The sequence below is a fragment of the Aulonocara stuartgranti genome (genome assembly GCF_965226115.1).
Source record: "Aulonocara stuartgranti genome assembly, chromosome: 2".
In the NCBI taxonomy this organism is placed as follows: domain Eukaryota; kingdom Metazoa; phylum Chordata; class Actinopteri; order Cichliformes; family Cichlidae; genus Aulonocara; species Aulonocara stuartgranti.
In genome coordinates this window covers 14,937,408-14,957,912 of record NC_138940.1, presented here as the reverse complement: position 1 = coordinate 14,957,912, position 20,505 = coordinate 14,937,408, and the positions used below count along the sequence as shown (strand labels likewise).

Here is a 20,505-nt window from a genome sequence, read left to right as displayed (position 1 = left end):
GATGGACTTGTGAGAAAGGTCAAAGTAACCTTTGCAGACAGAAACCTTAGTAAAAAGGGTGAACGTTTGCATAAGATGTCTACAGTGGAACGCCCAGTTCATAAGTTGGTTCTACTGCTGGAAAGTTAAGCAGTAGAACCAACAGTTAAAATGCGATGAGAATTTGTTGTTGCATATACAAAGGTATTATCATTGTTAAGTTACCTGTTTAGAAATTATTTGTGTTTTATTTGTTTGTAACAGCAAATAATTTGGTGGGAGTGTAGCGGCGGATGTGTAAAGCTGGCCCACATTCACGTAATGTAACGTTTGTGCTTTTGTTTTGGTAACTTCCTGTGGGACCGGAAGTGAATGTTTTAACGGTAAACGGCTTGATGTGCAGAAAGACGGAAGAAGGTGAAAAATTAATGCTAACGGAGAAAAGGGAGAGAGGGATATAGTTAAATTGTACGAAGACAAATGGTTCTAGCTACAGTCGACAGGGGAACAAGGTTTGTAATGTATAAGATTTAATTTGAGCAAGTTGAAATGCATAATATGTATTATATAGTTTAATAGATAACGGTTAGACCAGCGTAATAAGCGGTTAAGATGCTGTACATGAATAATATGGTAATTGTTTCATTTGTTTGTCTAGCTCTTACGTTGGTTCGTTGTCTGATACACGGCAAGGAATAATAAAGGTCATTCAACAACCATCAGTTCTGGCCTTCTCAGTTCGACTGGATGCTACACAATATGTTCTGAAGCTGGTACTGGTGCAGTTAACTTCACTTTAGGCTCCCATACACAGTAGGTGTTACTTACTATACGTGCAGTGCAGTATTACTTTACCTTGTAATATGTTATAATAAGCAAGTCACTTCTATATTTATGAGGATGTAGACAATAATGTTGGCTGATATGTAAAACTATGAGATGTCGAGTGCAGGGAAGATATTATTGATCAATCAGATTCATGAATGTGTTAGGTACTTAAGCCACAATTAGAGAGTGAAACAGAGACTGACACTGGTTGAAATGTATAGTAAATATTTTATTTTGAACTTTTATGCTGAACTACAAGCTGTGAACTGTGCGATCTCTGCGACCTGTGGTGCCTGGTTTACTGTGTGTAAAACTGCGCAGGTTCCCATGTGTCATCCCACACTTTGCCACTGTCAGGAGAAAAACATAACAAACAACAACGACAACCACACACAAAATAGGACAATTTAGGTTGTGACATATGACAATTTTTTAGGATGAAATATCTTCTATATTCATGTCATGCTTTATACACCTTCATTGTAATATAAATTAATCAAATCAAGTCAGAGAGTATTAATATATGTAGTAGATGTCAAGCAGGACCACAGCAGCAGGCACGATCCATTGGAACCTGCTGGATGAGAGAGCACAGAAACTCCAGGGAAGAAGTTTAGTTAGTAACATGCATGAGCTGCATTACTGAGACATGTATGTTTACAGATGGTGGTGAGGGAGAGGGGGAGAGTTTTCAGTAAAAGGAGACGTGACTGCATCTTCAACCAATACTGAGCCTGCATAACCCTGAAAGAGACAGAGAGAGGGGGGGGGGGGACACTAACCCCCAGCAGTCTGGTCCTATTACAGCATAACTAAGGGCTGAGCTGAACCAGCCCTAACTATAAGCTCTATAAAGAAGTAAAGTCTTATGCCTACTCTTAAAAGTGTTGACTATGTCCACCTCCAAAACTCATAATGGACTTTGGAGGTGGACAGCTATCAAGCTCCTCACAGAAGAGGAGCTCGATAGCTAAAAGCTCCCAATTTACTCTAGTCCAAATACATGAATTCAAATTGAGTTGATAACTATTTATCAACAATATGAATGTCTGTTCCCGTCCAACAAAGTTGTTACTACATACCATGTTGAGCAAGGCTTCCACTTGACTTTAACTTCTTCTTTTTCCTGAAAAACATGATATAAACAAACAATTAATTAAGAAAGACATGCAAGTTGCATACAAAAAGGAGCTTATAAACATTTGTGTACTATTGAATGGCTCAATATATTATACAATTAGTTTACAAAAACATAAGAACCACTACAATGCTTGTACTGCCAGCATCGAGTGCATGTCAGCAAAGCAACACTGCTTACATTGTGGCTCACAAGCAAAACTAACTGAAGCAGATGTTACTGAATGGGAAGGAGCACCTCCACATCAATCACTCCTTCTGAGCATGATGTCAGGAGGACTTTAAAGAACGTAAACATCAGGAAGGCAGCACGACCAGGTCGTATCAGGTGGTCTGTTCTTATTTAATGTCCTATTTGGAGTGAAATCCTGACTCAGTGGCTGAATTAGTGTAGATTCATCAAATACAAAAGCTTATGGATATTCAGTCAGGCACAGTTCAAATCCGGGAAGTCCAAAGACGCAAACAAATCTGCACAACAGCAGGCTAAATTACTTACATTTACAACTCTCCTGTCTACTATCTCTTCATATTTGAAAATCTTCTGTGTACGGTGTTTTCGGCATTCTGAAAAATAACAAATGAAATATTTACATGAGTTCTGTAAAACTGGAAAAAATGCAAAAATTAAGAAAAAGAAATCTTAACAAACTTAACGAACCTGTCATGTGTTTCGTACATTTACAATACCATAACGTCTAACCTTTCCTTGTCCTTTTTTTGTTTGGGACATCCGAGGTGTACACCGTAGAAATTGAGGGAGATGCAGGATGTGGAGATGGAGAGGAGAATGCAGGAGAAGCAGAGATGAAGAGGAGGATGCAGGAGGAAGCAGAGATGGAGAGGAGGATGCAGGAGGAAGCAGAGACAGAGAGGAATATGCAGGAGGAAGCAGAGATGGAGAGGAGGATGCAGGAGGAAGCAGAGATGAAGAGGAGGATGCAGGAGGCTGACAGAGGGAAGATGTTGGTACAGGCTCTAAATGAAGAATAAATTCCTCGTTTAGAGCCTCTGGGTCTGGGACTGGTCCAGCATCGACACTGTCAGCAGAGGATGGTCCAGCTGCTGGTGTAGAACTTTTAGCAGGAGGTGAAGCTTGTAATTCTGAAAAATTTTAAATATTAAACATTCATTAAAATGGGTTGAAAAAATGTACAGTACACATAAACACATAATAAGTAGTGATTTGCATGTTTTCAGTTAAGTTTTTACTAAAGATACAACTGGTAAATATTGGCATCAAATAAGTCATCTCGCACACTCACTGACCCAAATAATTCAGTACAAGTGCCCTCTAGGGTAGTGTGACATCTGTAGTGCTTTTCTACATTGTACATTAAAAAATTAATGAGTGTGACTATAAATCCAGATAGATAATGACTTTTTCCTCGGATGACACTACTTTCCTGACTTTGTAGTGAATAACATTTGACACTTCAAGCTAGTACTGTGACTTAGGAGTTTTGTACAATGGTGATGCTAACTACCTCAGGGAGGTAATCAGGTAACCTCTTAAGAAGTATATAAGTTATTTAAGAATCTTGGTGTTCATATTGGTAACATTATATAACATTTGTTATACTAGAAAGTCTCGAAGAGAATTATCAGGTCTGGTTTTCGTGAAGATTTTTAAAATTACATTTGTATATACATGAGTGTGAAAGACCATACTATACACACACACATACAAAATTGTTCAGGTGGGTAACACCAGAGGTTCAGTATGGCTAGCTTTGGTGATGTGACCGACACATGGGGAGGTAATAAGGCAGATATAACACTATTTTCATGTTAGCAACAGGACATGTAGGGCAGCTGTCACCTCACAGCAAGAAGGTTACTGGTCTGAACCTTGGCTGAATAATAGAATAGAACAGAATAGAGTAGAGTAGAATAGAATAGCTGGTGACTGTTAACTATCCTCATCCTCACCATCTTGTTTGTCTCTATGTACCCCGTGATGATCTGCCTTCTTATCTAGGGTGTACCATGAGTATCACCCAAAGACAGCTAGGATAGGCTATCTGATAAGGACACCTGGTTACAGATAATGGACAAAGCATATCTTACTTCTCAGAAGGTGTTCATAAAGCTTCCTCATCTTCATGAGGATGTCACGTGCAGCACCTTCCGCTGGTTCGATCTGAGTGATCACGTCCCCTACTATACGGCCCTTACGGTCAAACTGTCCAAGAAACAGAATTGGTTGGTAGCCCAGGGCATGTAGCTTTGAAACCTGCAAGAACAACAAAGAAAAACATGCAGCCAGTCTTTCATGTAAGCAAATTGATGTATAACAAACCTTTAAGTTTCACATCTTTGTTGTTTTATTGTTGTCGATAGTTAAAAAGTATTTATGGTGACCAAACCTGTAAATGTATGATAAAATCCATCTTGAAATGTTTTGTCTCTCAGTTAATAGCCGATTAAATTAAAAATCAGAAGTAGCTTGAATAAAAATAGTTTTTAACAAGTTTTTTCTAGTTGGATGTCTTTAGTGTGATGATGTTATTCTGATGTGAATAACTTTTTTATTTATGCTCTTTTATAAATTAATATTTTATGTGTATATACATGTCTTGTTAGTTTCTTACTTCATGATATACAAGAAAACATTGACAACTGTGATTAATAAAGAATTGTCTACCAGACCAACCACTTATTAGATCAGAACTTTTAAACTTACTGACAACTGGGCTGAATTAACCACCCTGCTCGCATTTCTGTTTTTTTTTAACAGAGGCAGCCCAGTTACTGTTTTTAAACTGTTCCTGTTTTTTTTTCAATCCCTCCTTTACATTCAGGCTGCCCAGGCATCCACTGCATGTCTTCCTGTTGCAGGTGTTTGGGGCCTGACAGGAAGGGCATGGTTTGGTTTTTGGCTTTGTCATTTCTGCAAATGAAAATGGAACATGTAGGGATTATTTCAGGTCTGTTTTGGTGAAACGATTACAAAAATAATTTATGACCAAAGAAATAACTTATATTACGAGGCAGTATTACACCATATTTAGAAAAAAAAATCAATTATGAGATTAAAGTCATTAATATTGAGTTAATTACGTGAATAGGGTTAAAAAAAAACCTGAATTGATTACAGAAAAGATACATTGCTAAAATAGAGCAGTACTAACATTAGCTGGGTGGCCAAGCAAGTGTCTTACACATGAGAATACATCACAAAAAAAATTAAATAAACTTTTGCAGAAGTAGTTCTCTTGGTACACAGACTGCTCTGTGAAAACATTTCAAGTTTAATATCAGTTTAATATCACTGAAATTAATATTTCAGTGAACATGCAAATTACCCACAGTTTATCACAACTTACTTAGCTAGGATCTGCCTCGTGTCCACTCGAAAACTTCGCTGCAGGACCGTGAGTTGAAAGATACATTTACTACGACTCCCAAGATGCATTGCAGTAAAAACCATCCAATCGCCTTGCTTAAGATCTGTTGACGTGTCGCTAAAGGCGCGCTGTAGATAAATATTGCAATTTGTAAAAAAAAAAAACTAAAATTTGCAATTTTTAATTACATAATTAAACACTGGGCCAGTTTAATTTCGTATTATCGCTGGTTATTATTTTAGAGTAAATAAAGGAATAACGGGTAGCACCAAGCTGTTGTTATCTTCATTTCCATAGCGATGGCGGTTGAGGATTATGGGTAGTGTGCAGTTACGGGATTAGTGCGTCTGCGTAAATTGGTCTGATTGGTTGGAGCCGAGCGCATCCAAAACTAACAAGAGTGGTGAATGAATCTATAAATGTGTTTTACGTGTGAAATGAAAATAATAAACCTAACAAAGGATTATGTACGTTAAATCTGCGCACTTTCAGATCGTGAATCAGTTTGGAAAACACTGTGTGATGGCCACAACATGAAGCGATTTTATTGTTGAATTATCAGTGATACTTTCACGTGTTTTTGTTGAGAAATGTTAACGATGTCATTAAAAGAAAGCATTAAATTAGGGAGAAAAACCCGTTCGCGGAGAGGGTCCCCGGTTCTCCAGTTAGATTGTGCTTCACGGCGTCATGTTTCGCCGTGACGGGGTTATTACTGGAGTAAATGGATGGCTGGAGCCTCTGCTCGAAGCGTCTCTGATCGCCGCGAGCGGGTTCATATTGGAATGAATTGACAACCCACAGCGTAACATAAAAACGTGGAAGGGTACCTTAGGCGTCAGCATGAGAAGTTAAGGGACGTGACAAATCGTCATTATTTTACGCGTCGGGAGTGAGAACGGGTTGTATGTTGGGGTCGGCTTCATCCTCTGTGGCCCCTCTGTGTTGGGGTGTGCCGCAGGGATCTTGGGCCACTTTTATTTTTGCTAAATCTTCTCCCTCTTGACGTGATTTTCCGAAAACACAAAGTGCCATTTCATTTATATTCTAATGACTGCCAGCCTTATTTACCTTTTAGTCATGTGGATACCCTCCCAATTTGACCTCTCCTTGACTGTCTTAGTGATGATAAGTCATGGATGGCTAAATTTTTTTTTAAAATTTTAACAATTGCAAAAGCGATTTTATTTGGCACAAATCGATTTTCCGACCCTCCAGATGTTGATTTCGCTGTTCTGACCCTTCATTTGAAAAATTTGATCACAACTCTTGGAGTAAAGATTGATTCTGCACTTACCTTTGATGACCACGTGAATGGGGTGGTAAAGCTGAGCTCCTCCGGCAGCAGCGCTGGCTCCACCGGCAGCGGCGCTGGCTTCTCCTGCTCGCTGAGCTGCAGCGGTGCTGGCTCCTCAGCTGGTGGCTCGCTGAGCTGCAGCGGTGCAGGCTCCTCAGCTGGTGGCTCGCTGAGCTGCTCCAGCTCCGGCTCCGGCTCGCTGAGCTGCTCCAGCTCCGGCTCGCTGAGCTGCTCCTCGGCTGGCAGCGCGAGCTCCTCCGGCTCGCTGAGCTGCTCCTCGGCTGGCAGCGCGAGCTCCTCCGGCTCGGGCCGAGCAGGTCCGGGTGGCGTTGTAGCAGGTGGCACTGCTACAGATGGTGAAGAAGTGAGCAGTGTGGAGATTGCTGAATGAGGCAACGCTAGCTACTGTTGGCTGCCTTACAGCAGCGTCGGCGGTGTCACCACCCACTGTAAACAAAGAAGCAGATGAGGTGAGAAATGAAAAAGTGTCCTTATTACTCACCACAGCCGGCTCTTGAGATGTCCGGGAAGTCGACTGCGGTGAGGAACGTGAGGCGCGAACGTCGTTTCCGGGTAGACGTCGGGGCCGGCGTGTCAGGCTGTGCATCCACCAGCTGACCGGGCTGGTGAGCAACCTGATTAGGAGAGTGGAGGTGGAGAGTTGAGAGCAGGAAGTCCTGGACTACTGAATTAAGGGAGTACACCAGCCAGGGGAATTTATCCCATTTACCACATCACCCTAATTTATCCCATTAAGTTTTACTTTCATGTGACACTAATAGCTAAAATATAACAAAGACCAAGCTCTTAGAGAGCACCTCACGTTTGTGGCGGGCTGTGAACTGTCCTCCCTTAAGTATTACCCCCTTTTTAAGTAGAATCCGAGTTTAAATCCACTTCTGACTTCCCTCACTGCTCACGGTAGAATCCAAACAGATATAATTAACTTTTTCTGGTAAAAGGTCCTACATTACTTTTGTCACTCTTTGGAAAATGCCTCTATAACGTTAACCTGTTTCCTCTTTAAAAATTGACTCCGGTTCTTTTAATCTCCTACACAACAAAGTTTCTGAAACTGTGCGATTCTCTGTTCTTCTTTTGGGTGCCCCTTTCTTCTAGTTCCGTTCGGTCTGGTCCTTCCTGTATTCTTGCCAACCGCTCCGTGATTTTCGCTATGGTCCGGAAATCTCCTGTAAAGGATCAACAAAACACCTCTCCCTGCTATGCCTCCATAATTATGTTCATCAATTGTTCTCTTAATTATTTAAACTTGGTTCAACCTATCATGTTCTAGGGTCTATCATTTATACATATATATAATCTTCAATTTTATTTATTTGGGTAAACAACACTTTTGACAACCTTTGACACCCTTTTAATAAGCTCTCTTCTTCTCTTATCTGATCATCTCGAGCACATCTTGTACAAAACTGTTATTTTGCAGGCACACATACAGTTACAAGCTCAACCACATTTTGCCCTATACACTCTCAGAAATAGAGGTACGAGAGAAGAACATTTTTGTACCTATAGGTACATTTTTTTAAAATGTTCCCTTAAAAGTACAATACTGGTCTTTAAAAGTCCAGAAACGCCCCTTTAAAGGTACAATTTGAAATAAAGTACAAATCTGTACCATTTTGACCTGTACTGCAGTGACAGTGGCAGAATGTGGTAATGGGTCAGCATGGGAAAATCTGGATGGGCCTGGTTAATTGTAAAATTCATATGAGATGTGAGTGTGCTCATAAAAGCTACATGTTATAATCAAATCTGTTGGTCCTCTCCTCTCTACGTAAATTATCCTATGATGCAAAGAATATCTGTAACCTACCTTTGTGTAAGTTATGTTAAATTATATTAAAAAACACACACACACAATGACATGCAGGCACAACCAAATGATGTTAAAAAAAAAACTGGTCCATTTCCATTTTATTAAGTTCCAGTTATAATTTTTTAATGTTTTAAATCTTTCAAAAACGTGAAATCATTTTACTGTTATGTTTGGCCATTTACTTTTTTGCTTTTACTACATCCTAGAATTGTTCATTAATTGTGATGTTTTTATGGAATTTGCAACATCAAGTTAAACCGAGGTTCTTTGGAAGTTAAAATGTCAAGCAGATTTTTATGTTACGGTGACTACATTTTGTAAGTTACAAATATAGTTCACCAAGACAGCATAACGGTTTCTAAACAACTGCGCATTAATACCACAATGTTGTATTTTCATGTGTCAAGTTCGCAACGCGCATTAATCCCAAAGGCCGAAAAGGCAGCAGCGATGAGTGCTCCGCCTCCGCGCTGACTAGCGTTGACGCAGAAAATGACTCTCAGGGGGTTATCCACGGAGGAGCTCCTTAAAAGGTTGATGGAAGAAGGCATTGATGTGTCAGACGACGAGGCGCAAAGATTTAGAGGTAAGTCGGGTGTGATTTTGTGTTTTTATAAAAATTACAACGTGTAATTTTACAGTAGAGTTAGCAAAAGTCCGAAGAGCTAGATTTAACATGGGCGAAAGATAGCAGTTAGCTAAGTTTTAAACAAAGAAAGGTACAAATGTGGACTATTTAGACTGTTGGTGGAATGTTCAACGTCTGTCTGCCTGCGGTATTCGAGTGTTTTATCAATAAATAGTGACGAACCGTGTACAACAATGTAAAAAAAATCAATAATTTCTCAAAACATGCTAGTATGTAAATATAGCTATTAACAAAATCGTTTTCTAAGCAAAATTTATCGCATCTAACTTGTTTCCCGCTCAAAGGGATTTTAAACAATGGAAGGTACACATTTGTACCATTCCACCTACTTAGTCGGATTTTCGAATATGAGAGCTGTAAGCTCTGCGCAGGGACACTTACTTACATTTTTATATTACCAGTTAATTTATATTAACAATTAATCAAGAGAATTAATTATAACTTCCTTTTGGGGAATATAGACAGATTCACAATGATAGCTTATTATCATTATTGTTATTATTATTATTATTATTATTATTATTATTATTATTATTATTATTATGTATTGACCATAATGTCACTTTAAAACTAAATTTGAAAATGGTTTTATTTTTATTTCATACTGTACTTTATATTTCAGATAACGATTTAGATGGAGAGACGGTAGACTGTGGACTCACTGAGACCATGGTTGCATATCTTTTTGACAAGTCTTTCAAAAAGCAGCTGAAGTTCAGAGACTTCACAAACCGCTACAAGGAAGTCATCATCACTTTACAACCGGTCGACCCATTTGAAGGTACAGTTGAAGGTCCAGTGTCCCAAGCAAACCAGAGGTAGGTTGTGATAAATGTCTAAATTTGCATATGCATTTAAGTGCTTGCAAAATGGCTAGTTAATGCTGTTTTCCTACTGTATTGCAGTTCTATACCTTCTTGCCGTAGACTGCCTGCAGTTATTTCCATTCCAAAATTCCCACAAGATGTCCAGAGTCGCTTGGATCTCAAAGAACCAGTCCAGAAAGAACAGAAGTACCGAAACAAAATAATTGGGAGTCTTTATGAAATGCTGTCACAGTACACAATGTAAGGGTTCCTTTCTGAATAATTACATTAATTTCTTAATATTAATATTGCTGTTGTAAGAGAGGCAGAGAACAAATGCTTAGCCCATCTGCCTCCCAATCTGGAGACCAGCGTTCGAGTCTGGTGTGACACACGGTTCCAATGAACTGGCAATAGTGGTAAAACCATACATCCTGTGTCTCCAGACCTTGTCTGGACTATGATAGCCAAAGTGTTCATTTTCGAATTTGCTCAAGAGTAAATTAATAATTCAGGACTGCAGTCAATTAATTAATGAAGTTTGGGAGAGGTGTGGCTGTTTGTCCACGCCCATTTTAAAAAAATTTAAATCAACTTTAGCTACATTGATTTGACATTGGTCTACAACATACTATTTACGGTAATAACAATATGATTAGAAGAATTGAAGAACAGAAAAGCCCCCAGGAAAGGATAAGAGTAATCAGTGTACTGTGGGTTGTTTTTCTTATGTTTGAAACAGGTACCCAACCCACTCAGACTACATCCAGGTCATCAAAGCCCTGATTGTGAAGTATCCTTTCTCAAGAGATGTACACGGAAATGGTTATGTGAGTACCTCTCCTTTTTTGTTTCTTTTATAGATTATATTAATATAAAGTAACCATAATTAACTACTTATATACATTTGAAACAACTAGGACACCTGGCACAGCCAACTCAAGAGAAAGTTCAAAGCAGAACGGGCTCCCCTAATCAGCAACGAAGAAGTGAACCGGGTTAAAGAAAAGTTTGGACGCACGCAGAAACATCGGACCACAGAGGAATCCAGCAGCTCCTGTCTGAAGAGACTGAAGCCCTCTCTCGTAAGTCCTCACACCCTCAGCCTCTAAGAGCTAAGGTAACATATGTAGTCTTATTATGTTCACTGTAAAGCTAAAAGTAAACATTAATTGAAAGAAACATGTTAACAGATAACATTAACATAGAAAAAGGAACTTCACAGTTGATTTAACAAAAGTCAGCTCAACTTGCAATTCCTATTCAACATTTTTGCATTTTTTTCAAAGCATTTGGTGTACAAATTACCGCATTTCGAGTAACATTAACTTATCAGAGTTTACTTATGATAATACTGATATCTGCTTTGACAAAGGATTCGTGCTTTGTGGGGGAAGATGCAGCCTCCGTTGATGCTCATATCAAGGTGCTAAATGATCAGCACAAGAAGCTACATCCTGACACAGCACTGGTGAAAGACCGCATGACAAAAACCTTTGCATGGAGACGTCGAGAGGTAGCTGAAGGAATGTGTACTGTGGACCTATTAAAGAGATATCCATTCCTGGGGACATCTGCAGGGGTAAGAATTGTTAAGATGATTGGGGAAACAGCTAATGATTTTTTTGTCTCTAAATCTGATTATTATTTTCTGTACTAACTGATTAATCAATCTGTTCATTATTGTTACGTTTCGGTGTGTCAGTGTTTTGTTTTTGCATGACTTATGTATTTCCTGCTTTACTTTGAAAGTCTGTGTTATCTTAGTGTGTTCAGTTTACATTTTCCCTGTCTCGTCAGTTCTAATTTGCCCCAGCTGTGTTTCCCTCCTGTGGTCCATTTCCTGATTGCTCCCTCTATGTATTTAAACCCTGTGTTTCAGTGTGTCAGGGTCGTGATCTCCCCCGTGTTGTAAATAGTTTGGTGGTTTGTTGTAAATAAATAGTCTGTTGTAAATAGTTGTGAATGGGTTTGTCAATACTTTCGTCATGGGATATTTTCGTTTTGGGATTTTGGTGGAGAGCCTTCGTGGTTTTATTTTCCTTATCTTTGTTTTTCTACGTTGCACCCCGGTTGCCTAGGCCGGGGTGTAACATATGGGGGCTCGTCCGGGATTGCTGGAGGGTCCGAAGGAGGGACAGCTTCGGCCTTCTGTCTTTGCTGGAGGGTCCGAGGACCGCTTCAGCCTCCGTCTGTCTTCGCTGGAGGGCCCGGGGACCACTCCAGCCTTCATCCGCCTTCGCTGGAGGATCCGAGGGACCGCTCCAGCCTTCTGCAGCTGGTGGGCTGCGTGTCCGTGTGTGCAGCTGGTGGGCTGCGTGTCCGTGTGTGCAGCTGGTGGGCTGCGTGTCCATGTGTGCAGCTAGTGAGCTGCTCATCCGCCTTCGCTGGAGCGTCCGAGGGACCGCTCCAGCCTTCATCCGCCTCTGCTGGAGGGTCCGGGGGACCGCTCCAGCCTCCATCAGCTTCGTCTGCCTTCATCCGCCTTCGCTGGGGGGAGGGTCCGTGGGACCGCCCCAGCCTTTGTCGTCGCTGGAGGGTCCGTGGGACCGCTCCAGCCTTCATCCGCCTTCGCTGGAGGGTCCGAGGGACCGCTCCAGCCTTCGTCGTCTGCTGGAGGGTCAGTGGGACCGCTCCAGCCTCCATCAGCTTCGTCTGCCTTCGTTTCAGCCTTCGTTTGTCTGAATCAAACTTTTCACTTGGGGTTACATGTTTGATTTTTGGGTAGGGGGAAATGTTACATTTCGGTGTGTCAGTGTTTTGTTTTTGCATGACTTATGTATTTCCTGCTTTACTTTGAAAGTCTGTGTTATCTTAGTGTGTTCAGTTTACATTTTCCCTGTCTCGTCAGTTCTAATTTGCCCCAGCTGTGTTTCCCTCCTGTGGTCCATTTCCTGATTGCTCCCTCTATGTATTTAAACCCTGTGTTTCAGTGTGTCAGGGTCGCGATCTCCCCCGTGTTGTAAATAGTTTGGTGGTTTGTTGTAAATAAATAGTCTGTTGTAAATAGTTGTGAATGGGTTTGTCAATACTTTCGTCATGGGATATTTTCGTTTTGGGATTTTGGTGGAGAGCCTTCGTGGTTTTATTTTCCTTATCTTTGTTTTTCTACGTTGCACCCCGGTTGCCTAGGCCGGGGTGTAACAATTATCTTTAGAATTTTTGTTCAAGGGTTAAAGCACTTTACATTTATCTCCAGTCTGTGTCTTTAAACATGTCAAAAGTTTAAATCCTCAATGTAAAATGTCATTCTTTTGTCTATTCTGCTCTTTTCATTTCCAGTTGTGTGATGAGGTTGATTTAATGCATCCCTGCCAAGACAACATCTGTCGCCGCTTTAGCGAAAACTTCACTGCTGTTCTTCAAAATGTTCTTCAAATGACCAAGGATTTGCCACTGAAGAAGGTCTACATGGAGGCAAGAGAGAATGCACTGGCTGAAGACATTACAGGTGCTAATTTGACCTCATACAAATAGTAAATTTTGTGACAATTCATTTGCTCTCTCTTCCAAAGATAATTGATGTACCATAGTGCCATGTCAAGAGCATGTTAATGGGAATTTGCATGCTATCAAAATCTAATGAAGTGTATTTGCATCTGTATGACCTAGGAATTGACTTCAAGGGGGCACTTCTCCTCTTGCCATCCATCTTCAAGGAGAAGATAGAAGATTTCATCATCCTTGGAGAGGTAAATGCATGATGCAATGCATAGCCTTTGGCCACAAGTTTCATTTTCTGTGTTTTGTTGGCATGGAGCTGAATTCAGCTGCGGTTCAGCATCACAGCTAAGCTAATGTAGGGGAAACACTGCTGTTAATCCACAGTGCTGCTGTGCTCTTGGGTTTTGTCTGGTGTTTATATAGATAGATAGACCTTTATTGTCCCCTTAGGGAAATTCTTCTTCACAGGTACTGTCACTGTCAGGGGTGATTGCTTTTGCCCTTGAATATTATGTCAAACTTTAGCAGCTTATCAAACACTACCACAACAGTCATTGGTCAAGAAGCTTTTTGTTTGGAGTAGGGGCCATGTTTACAGGTTATCAGAATAGACAGTTTTGTTTTGCAGCAAAAAAAAGAAGGTAATTTGAGGAATCTGTTGAAAATCCACTTGGCACATATTGCTTAAACATACTGTATACTAATGTTTTTCTTCCTCTTCTGCAGAATACTCCCATGAGTCCATACCCAACCATTCGAATGAAGGATAAGAGTTGGACAACTGCCCTCTCAAGACAGTGTCGCTGTGTTGTCACAGTTGAAGGAGTGGATGTTTGCTCATGCTGCTCGCTGGATGAGGCCTACATCTCAGCATTCTCCACCTTCTTCGTGTTCAACATGACCTACCCTGCATACTTCAAGAAAACACTTGTCTTTCTTCAGAACTGCATTGTCAACATAGGAGACCTGGGAGACAAACCCCTGCCAGTAAGTGTCACCAGGGTACTTAACCAACTCTATTAAATATGCCCCCACTCCACAAATGTTCAAAATGTTCAAAAAGGGCATTTACTCTGAGGAAGATGATTACACATGTTGGGTTAGTACACGCACATGAGCCTCATTTCGGCATCACTTGTGGAATAAATGACTGCCAGGCAGCTTTTTCCAAGTATCACTCTTTTCAACGCCATGTGTGATCCGTCAAAACATTGTGTTCAGGTGTTTAATGTCTTTATGTGATTGTTTACTTTTTTTAAATGAATGTATTTTTCTTGACATGTCCTATGGCAATATACGAATGTAATCAAGGATGTATTCCTGTGGTTGTTTAAATGCTTTGATGTGATTCTATTATTGAAAATAAATGGTTAAATAACCAAATATTTTGGACTATTGGGGTACATTTTTGTCTCTTTAGGTACGAAATAGGTTGTCGCTGGGGGGGTACCCTCATAGGTACCCTATTGTACCCTTTTCAAGGGAACATTTCTGTACTATAGTTTGAAGGTACATTTATGTCTTAGGAAAGTACATGATTGTACTTCAGATGGTACAACTTCATAAGGTACAAAAATGTACCAAGCCTAAAGGGTACAGAAATGTCCTTCAAAAAGGAACACCCCCAGCGACAAGCATTTGTACCCTTTTTGGTACACTTTGGCACCCCTATTTCTGAGAGTGTATGGCTGTCTCAGCCTCCAGATGTTTCCTGTCGACCTATTCAGGGCATGCCTATTTTCACACCTTCTGCATTACTTCTTGCTAAGCAAAGACAAAGCAAAATGTTTTTCACCTCTACCCCAGAAACTAATCTACGTCATGTCTGTGTCTGTAAGCGTGTTGGCGTTGACCTTATTTCATTCTAAGTCACCTCTCCCGATGTGTCATCTGGACACTCTCGCCAGATGAAGCTTCTGACCCTTGAACGACTGAATGCTAATTTGACTAGTAATCAAATTCTCCACCCTCAGCAACATGAGCTCATTCATTTGTTTTATTTAGTTTTTTGTTTTTAGAAAAAGAGTTCTTTATTATCTTAGAACCTGATCAGATCCCCACAGATGGCACAGTTGTAATCTGGAAAAGGTCACCTTAAATTTGTTCTCCCGAAATTTTTTACAGCGCTGTTAATTCAATCTTGCAGGCCTGCTTAGAACAAAAATGAGAAAAAGAGAGCTGATTATTAGTTCATCAAAACACAAAACATAATCACCTGACAGGATTTCTCTAAGTGCACTGTTACAATTTTAAAGGGCCCAGTTATAAACGTTTCCATGATTAGTAAAACTCCCACTATTGAAATAAGTAAACAACCCAAACCTAACTGACAGAATCAACCCATCACTAAAACAGCAACCCCAAAAATCTTAATCAGAGAAAAATTTTACTTATTAATCTATTAATATGTTGTGGGGATTAGAACTTCAGGGCAACAAAGGTTTTGCCCAACTCTTGGCTTAACTAATACTTACATAGTCTAAAATCAGACTTAAAATCACTCCCTCTGTTCATTTTCCCCGCATCATATCTCAGTGGTCTCAGGTTCTTCAGCGTCCTGAGACTGAGATCAACTGACATAATTTCACCTGCTAATTACACAGAAAATCTTGTTAAAAGCCACACAGTTTTGCACAACATTAATATTCACATTAAGCCTTTTCTACACAGTTTCTAACAATCTATCATCACTAAATTCTACATTTACATTCACAGATAGACAGGAAGCTTCAGTTCTTCTTTTTTGTCACCACACATTGAGCTAACTTGCATACTCTCTCCTCTCAGAATAAGTTGCCTTGACAAGAGAAATGCATATTAAAAACATTACCACATTATTATTATTATTATTATTTTTTTTTTTTTTTTTTTAGAATAATCACTTGTCTTGGTCAATCGGCACAAAAGTACTTCTAATTCACTATTCTAAAACTACTTTAAACTTTCAATCACTGTTTTATCCTTTTTCCTTTTCACAAAACCCACTCTATTATCTTGGAACTCCCTGAGTTATTCTTCAACTTCAAGCTTTAAGTATGTTAAATCTAACATTTATGTCATGTATTCACATTCATGAATGTAAGCATGTCTTCATTGCGTGTATGTTGTGTGTTCATATTAATATTGAGTGTAAGCTGATCTTCACTGCATGTGTTTTTTTTTAATAATCAGGTGTAATGTATGCATCTTTGCACTGAGCTGTGGATTCAAACTGTCTCACTTCTGATTCTCTCCAAAAATAATTTCACATGTAACAATTTGTGTGTGTCTTTTCTATTCATTCATGTAATTGTTAGTTTATTTATTTCTTTATCTATCTCTCTCCTTTTTTTTCTTTTTTTTTTTTTTTACCTTTCTGTTGTTATGTTCTGGACATTTTCTAAACCTCCATGAGTTCAGTCTCAATCTTCAATCCAATTTCCCATATGCTTTCACTGTACTACATCCAGGTTCACCTTTCACTGATCCTCGTCTCTGTTTTCAGTTTCCTGTGTGGGCCCCCAGATAGTGATGGTAAATTTGATTATTTTTACTGAATCGAGTTTTAATGAGTCAAACACCAAAGTGAATCAGGTTTTTTGAGTCATTTGATTCACTGAGTCAGTTGACCAGGGAGTGCAAAAAATGTACATTTTCATGTATATCCTACTGCTAAGATGAGTGATTCTAAAAGAAAACAACTATTTTATAGAGAACAAAAACAGCAAAAACATTTCTAAAATTAAGCAATTTCCTATCAAAATTGCTTAATAAACATTTATTTTGTTTATTTTTACTTCATTAGTATTTTCCTTAAATGTGTCAAATATATATTTTCTCATCTAATTCAGCACAGGAGGGAGGGGGTTAGTGAGTCCTGAGTGATTCGTTCGCTCTATGATTCAGCACAGGAGGGAGGGGGTGAGCAAGTCCTGAGTGATTCACTTATGCTTACGATTCAGCACAGGAGGGAGGGGGTTAGTGAGTCCTGAGTGATTCACTCGCTCCATGGCTGTATCCCAATTCAAGGTTCAAGGTTCTTCATTTGTCACATGCATAGTTATACAAGTATAACACACAGTGAAATGTAGCCTCGACATGTGCAAAAATGGGGGGGGGGGGGTGGTAGAGGAAGAACATTATATATATATATATATATATATATATATAGTATATACATTGGGTGAATGTGCAGTAGTAGCAGCAAGCAGGTGAATTCTGTACATTAATATGAGTAGACATCTGACTATTTTACAGAGTAGACAATATAAACATATTTAAAATTAAAGGAATTTGGAATGTACATTGTGCCTTGGTTTAGAGTGTCTGGAAGAGAGTCCTGTCTCAGTCAATTGTAGATGATGTGAGAGGGCGGGTGTGTGTGTTTAGGGCCCGGATGGCTTGGGGATAGAAGCTCCTCTTTAGTCTCTCTGTCCTTGCCCGGATGATGCGGAACCTTCTACCAGATTGCAGAAGTTGGAACAGTTTGTTGCCAGGATGGGACGGGTCCTTCAGTATCTGCGCTGCTCTAGTCCGGCATCTCCTGGTGTAGGTGTCCTGGAGTGAGGGGAGAGCAATCCTGCAGCAGCGTTCTGCTGTATGGATAACTCTCTGGAGAGCTTTTTGGTCCTTCACACAGCTGTTCCCAAACCACGATGTCATGTTCTGTGTGAGGATGCTCTCCACAGCGCCTGTATAGAAAATCCTGAGGATCTTTGGAGAGACCCTGAACTTCCTCAGTTGTCGTAGGTGATACAGGCGCTGCCTAGCCTTTTTGGTCTGGACCTGAATGTGGGCAGCCCATGTCAGGTCTGAGGAGATGTGGACACCAAGATACTTGAAGGACTGCACCCTCTCCACTGGAGCTCCATTGATGATAATGGGCTTGTAGTCTCTGTGCTGACACCTTCTGAAGTCCACCACCAGCTCCTTGGTCTTGCCGACGTTCAGCTGGAGGTGGTTGTCCTGGCACCATGATGCCAGATTCTTCACTTCATCCATGTAGGCCGCCTCATCGTTGTTGGAGATGGCACCCAACACCACTGTGTCGTCAGCAAACTTCACAATGGTGTTGGAGCCATGGGTGGCCACACAGTCTGAAGTGTAGAGGGAGTAGAGCAGTGGCGAGAGGACACATCCCTGAGGTGCTCCTGTGTTGATGGTGATGCTGTTAGAGACGCATCTACCCACCCTCACCACCTGAGTTCTGCCAGTGAGGAAGTCCAACACCCATGCACACAGACGGCTGTTAAGTCCCAGATCCCTGAGCTTTGTGAACAGTCTGCAGGGCACTATTGTGTTAAATGCTGAACTGTAATCAACAAACAGCATCCGCACATAGTTACCCTGTTTCTTGTCCACATGGCTGAGAGTGGTGTGCAGGATGTGGGCGATGGCATCCTCTGTGGATCTGTTGGATCTGTAGGCGAACTGCAGCGGATCTGTGGTGTCTGGGATGGAGGAGGAGATGATGTTCTTCAGCAGCCTCTCAAACACCTTCATTACTACCGAGGTCAGTGGAACTGGCCGGTAATCGTTCAGGGATGAGGGTTTGCTGTTCTTGGGCACAGGGATGATGGTGGATCTTTTGAAGCATGTGGGGACCACAGACTTCGCCAGGGACTCGTTGAAGATGTAAGTAAACACACCTGCTAGCTGGTTAGCACAGCAGCGCAGCAGACGGCCGGTGATGCCGTCTGGCCCCGCCGCTTTCCTTGTGTTCACTCTCCTCAATGCCGCTCGGACGTCATGCTCCGCGATGCTGGTCACTGGTCTCTCGCTGATGACGTCACTGTCCTCGGTAGTCAAGTGGTAGATAGCATTAGCCGCCTAGCTAACCTCGAAATGGGCGTAGAACTGATTCAGCTCGTTGGTGAATGCAGAGTCGGCGTTGATCGGCGCAGTGTCCCTGGCTTTGTAGTCCGTAATGGTGCGTAGTCCGTGACACATACTCCATGTGTCGCCCTGGTGGAAGCGGGACTCCACACATTCCCTGTACCGGCGTTTGGCATCTCTCACCGCGTGCCGCACGCCGTATGAGGCCGCTTTGTAGGCGCTCATATCGCCAGTGGCGAGACCCGCGTTGTAGGAGGCAGTCCTGGCGTTTACTGCAGTGCGGATCGATCTGTCCATCCACGGTTTCCTTTTTTGGGAATGTGGTGACTCTCGCAGTGGGGATAATCTCCTCCGCTAGCAGATTGACGAAGCATTCTGCTACTTCCATAAACTCGTTGATGTCGACTGCGCATGCTCTGAACACGTCCCAGTCGACGTCGTTGAGTGCGTCCTGTAGCGTAGCTTCTGATTGGGCAGTCCACCGTTTTACCTCCCTCGTGGTCACGTCTTCCCTCCGTATGTTTTGTTTATACTGGGGAATGAGAAAGATGGCGTTGTGTTCAGACTTCCCAAAAGCCAGGTGTGAGACAGCTTTGTAGCCCTGCTTGTATGACGTGTAGCAGTGATCTAAAATTCGATCCCCTCTCGTTGGACACGAGACATGCCGATAAAAGTTTGGCATGACTTGTCTGAGGTTCGCTTTATTAAAGTCTCCTGCTACAATGAGGGCTGCGCCCGGGTCCTTGTTTTGAAGCGAGCTCAGCACATCATGTAATTCGGACAAAGCCATACCTGTGTCCACTTGGGGTGGGATGTAGACCGCCGTGGCGATGACCGAGGTGATGTCACGGGGCAGATAGAAAGGGCGGCACTTAATGCTCAGGAACTCCAGATGTGGCGAGCAGCCGCTGGAAAGAGTAGAAATGCTCCTGGCATCACACCACTTTCTGTTTACCATGAAACACACTCCTCCACCTTTGGTTTTGTTCGACTCTGCCGTTCTATCCGCACGGAGCACAAAGAATGAATCCAATGGAGTTACGGCCTGGTCCGGCACGGTGGGGGTCAGCCATGTCTCCGTGAAGCACAGAATGTTGCAGAATGCAGTCCCTCATGCCACGTTGGAAGGTGACCCTTGCTCTTAGGTCATCGAGCTTGTTCTCCATGGATTGTACATTGGCCAGTAGGATACTGGGCAGTGGTGCGCGATGCGCCTGCTGTCTCAGTCTGTTCCTAATACCAGCGCGTTTCCCCCGGCGCTTCTTTGTTCTGCGCCTCGGATGAGCGGCCCGTCCTTTGTTGTTCTCCGCGCCGTGTAGAATCTCTGGCGGCAGGAAGGGTGGGGTTTAAAAGTGTCCAAGATT

General features: G+C 41.6%; 1 protein-coding gene and 3 long non-coding RNA genes across 4 annotated transcripts; 2 read left to right on the top strand and 2 right to left on the bottom strand.

The window, feature by feature from the left end:
* Positions 1–1,163: 1,163 nt before the first annotated feature.
* LOC309718594 lies at positions 1,164–2,731 on the bottom strand. Its single transcript, XR_014280027.1, has 3 exons — positions 2,648–2,731; positions 2,444–2,511; positions 1,164–1,933 (listed from the first exon to the last, which is right to left on the bottom strand). It is a non-coding gene; the product is annotated as an uncharacterized lncRNA (long non-coding RNA).
* A 2-nt stretch (positions 2,732–2,733) lies between these two features.
* Positions 2,734–5,298, bottom strand: LOC309718597. The gene is made up of 4 exons (XR_014280028.1): positions 5,274–5,298; positions 4,631–4,837; positions 4,015–4,180; positions 2,734–3,048 (listed from the first exon to the last, which is right to left on the bottom strand). It is a non-coding gene; the product is annotated as an uncharacterized lncRNA (long non-coding RNA).
* A 3,462-nt stretch (positions 5,299–8,760) lies between these two features.
* LOC309717255 (sterile alpha motif domain-containing protein 3-like) lies at positions 8,761–11,543 on the top strand (the record flags this gene model as incomplete). The annotated part of the gene is made up of 6 exons (XM_082551687.1): positions 8,761–9,014; positions 9,700–9,895; positions 10,004–10,144; positions 10,626–10,713; positions 10,804–10,968; positions 11,259–11,543. Exons 1-6 carry the CDS (start codon positions 8,921–8,923, stop codon positions 11,541–11,543), a joined length of 969 nt encoding a protein of 322 aa, XP_082407813.1. The 5' UTR covers positions 8,761–8,920.
* A 1,517-nt stretch (positions 11,544–13,060) lies between these two features.
* Positions 13,061–14,662, top strand: LOC309717601. The gene is made up of 3 exons (XR_014279752.1): positions 13,061–13,334; positions 13,496–13,575; positions 14,054–14,662. It is a non-coding gene; the product is annotated as an uncharacterized lncRNA (long non-coding RNA).
* The last annotated feature ends 5,843 nt before the right edge of the window (positions 14,663–20,505 follow it).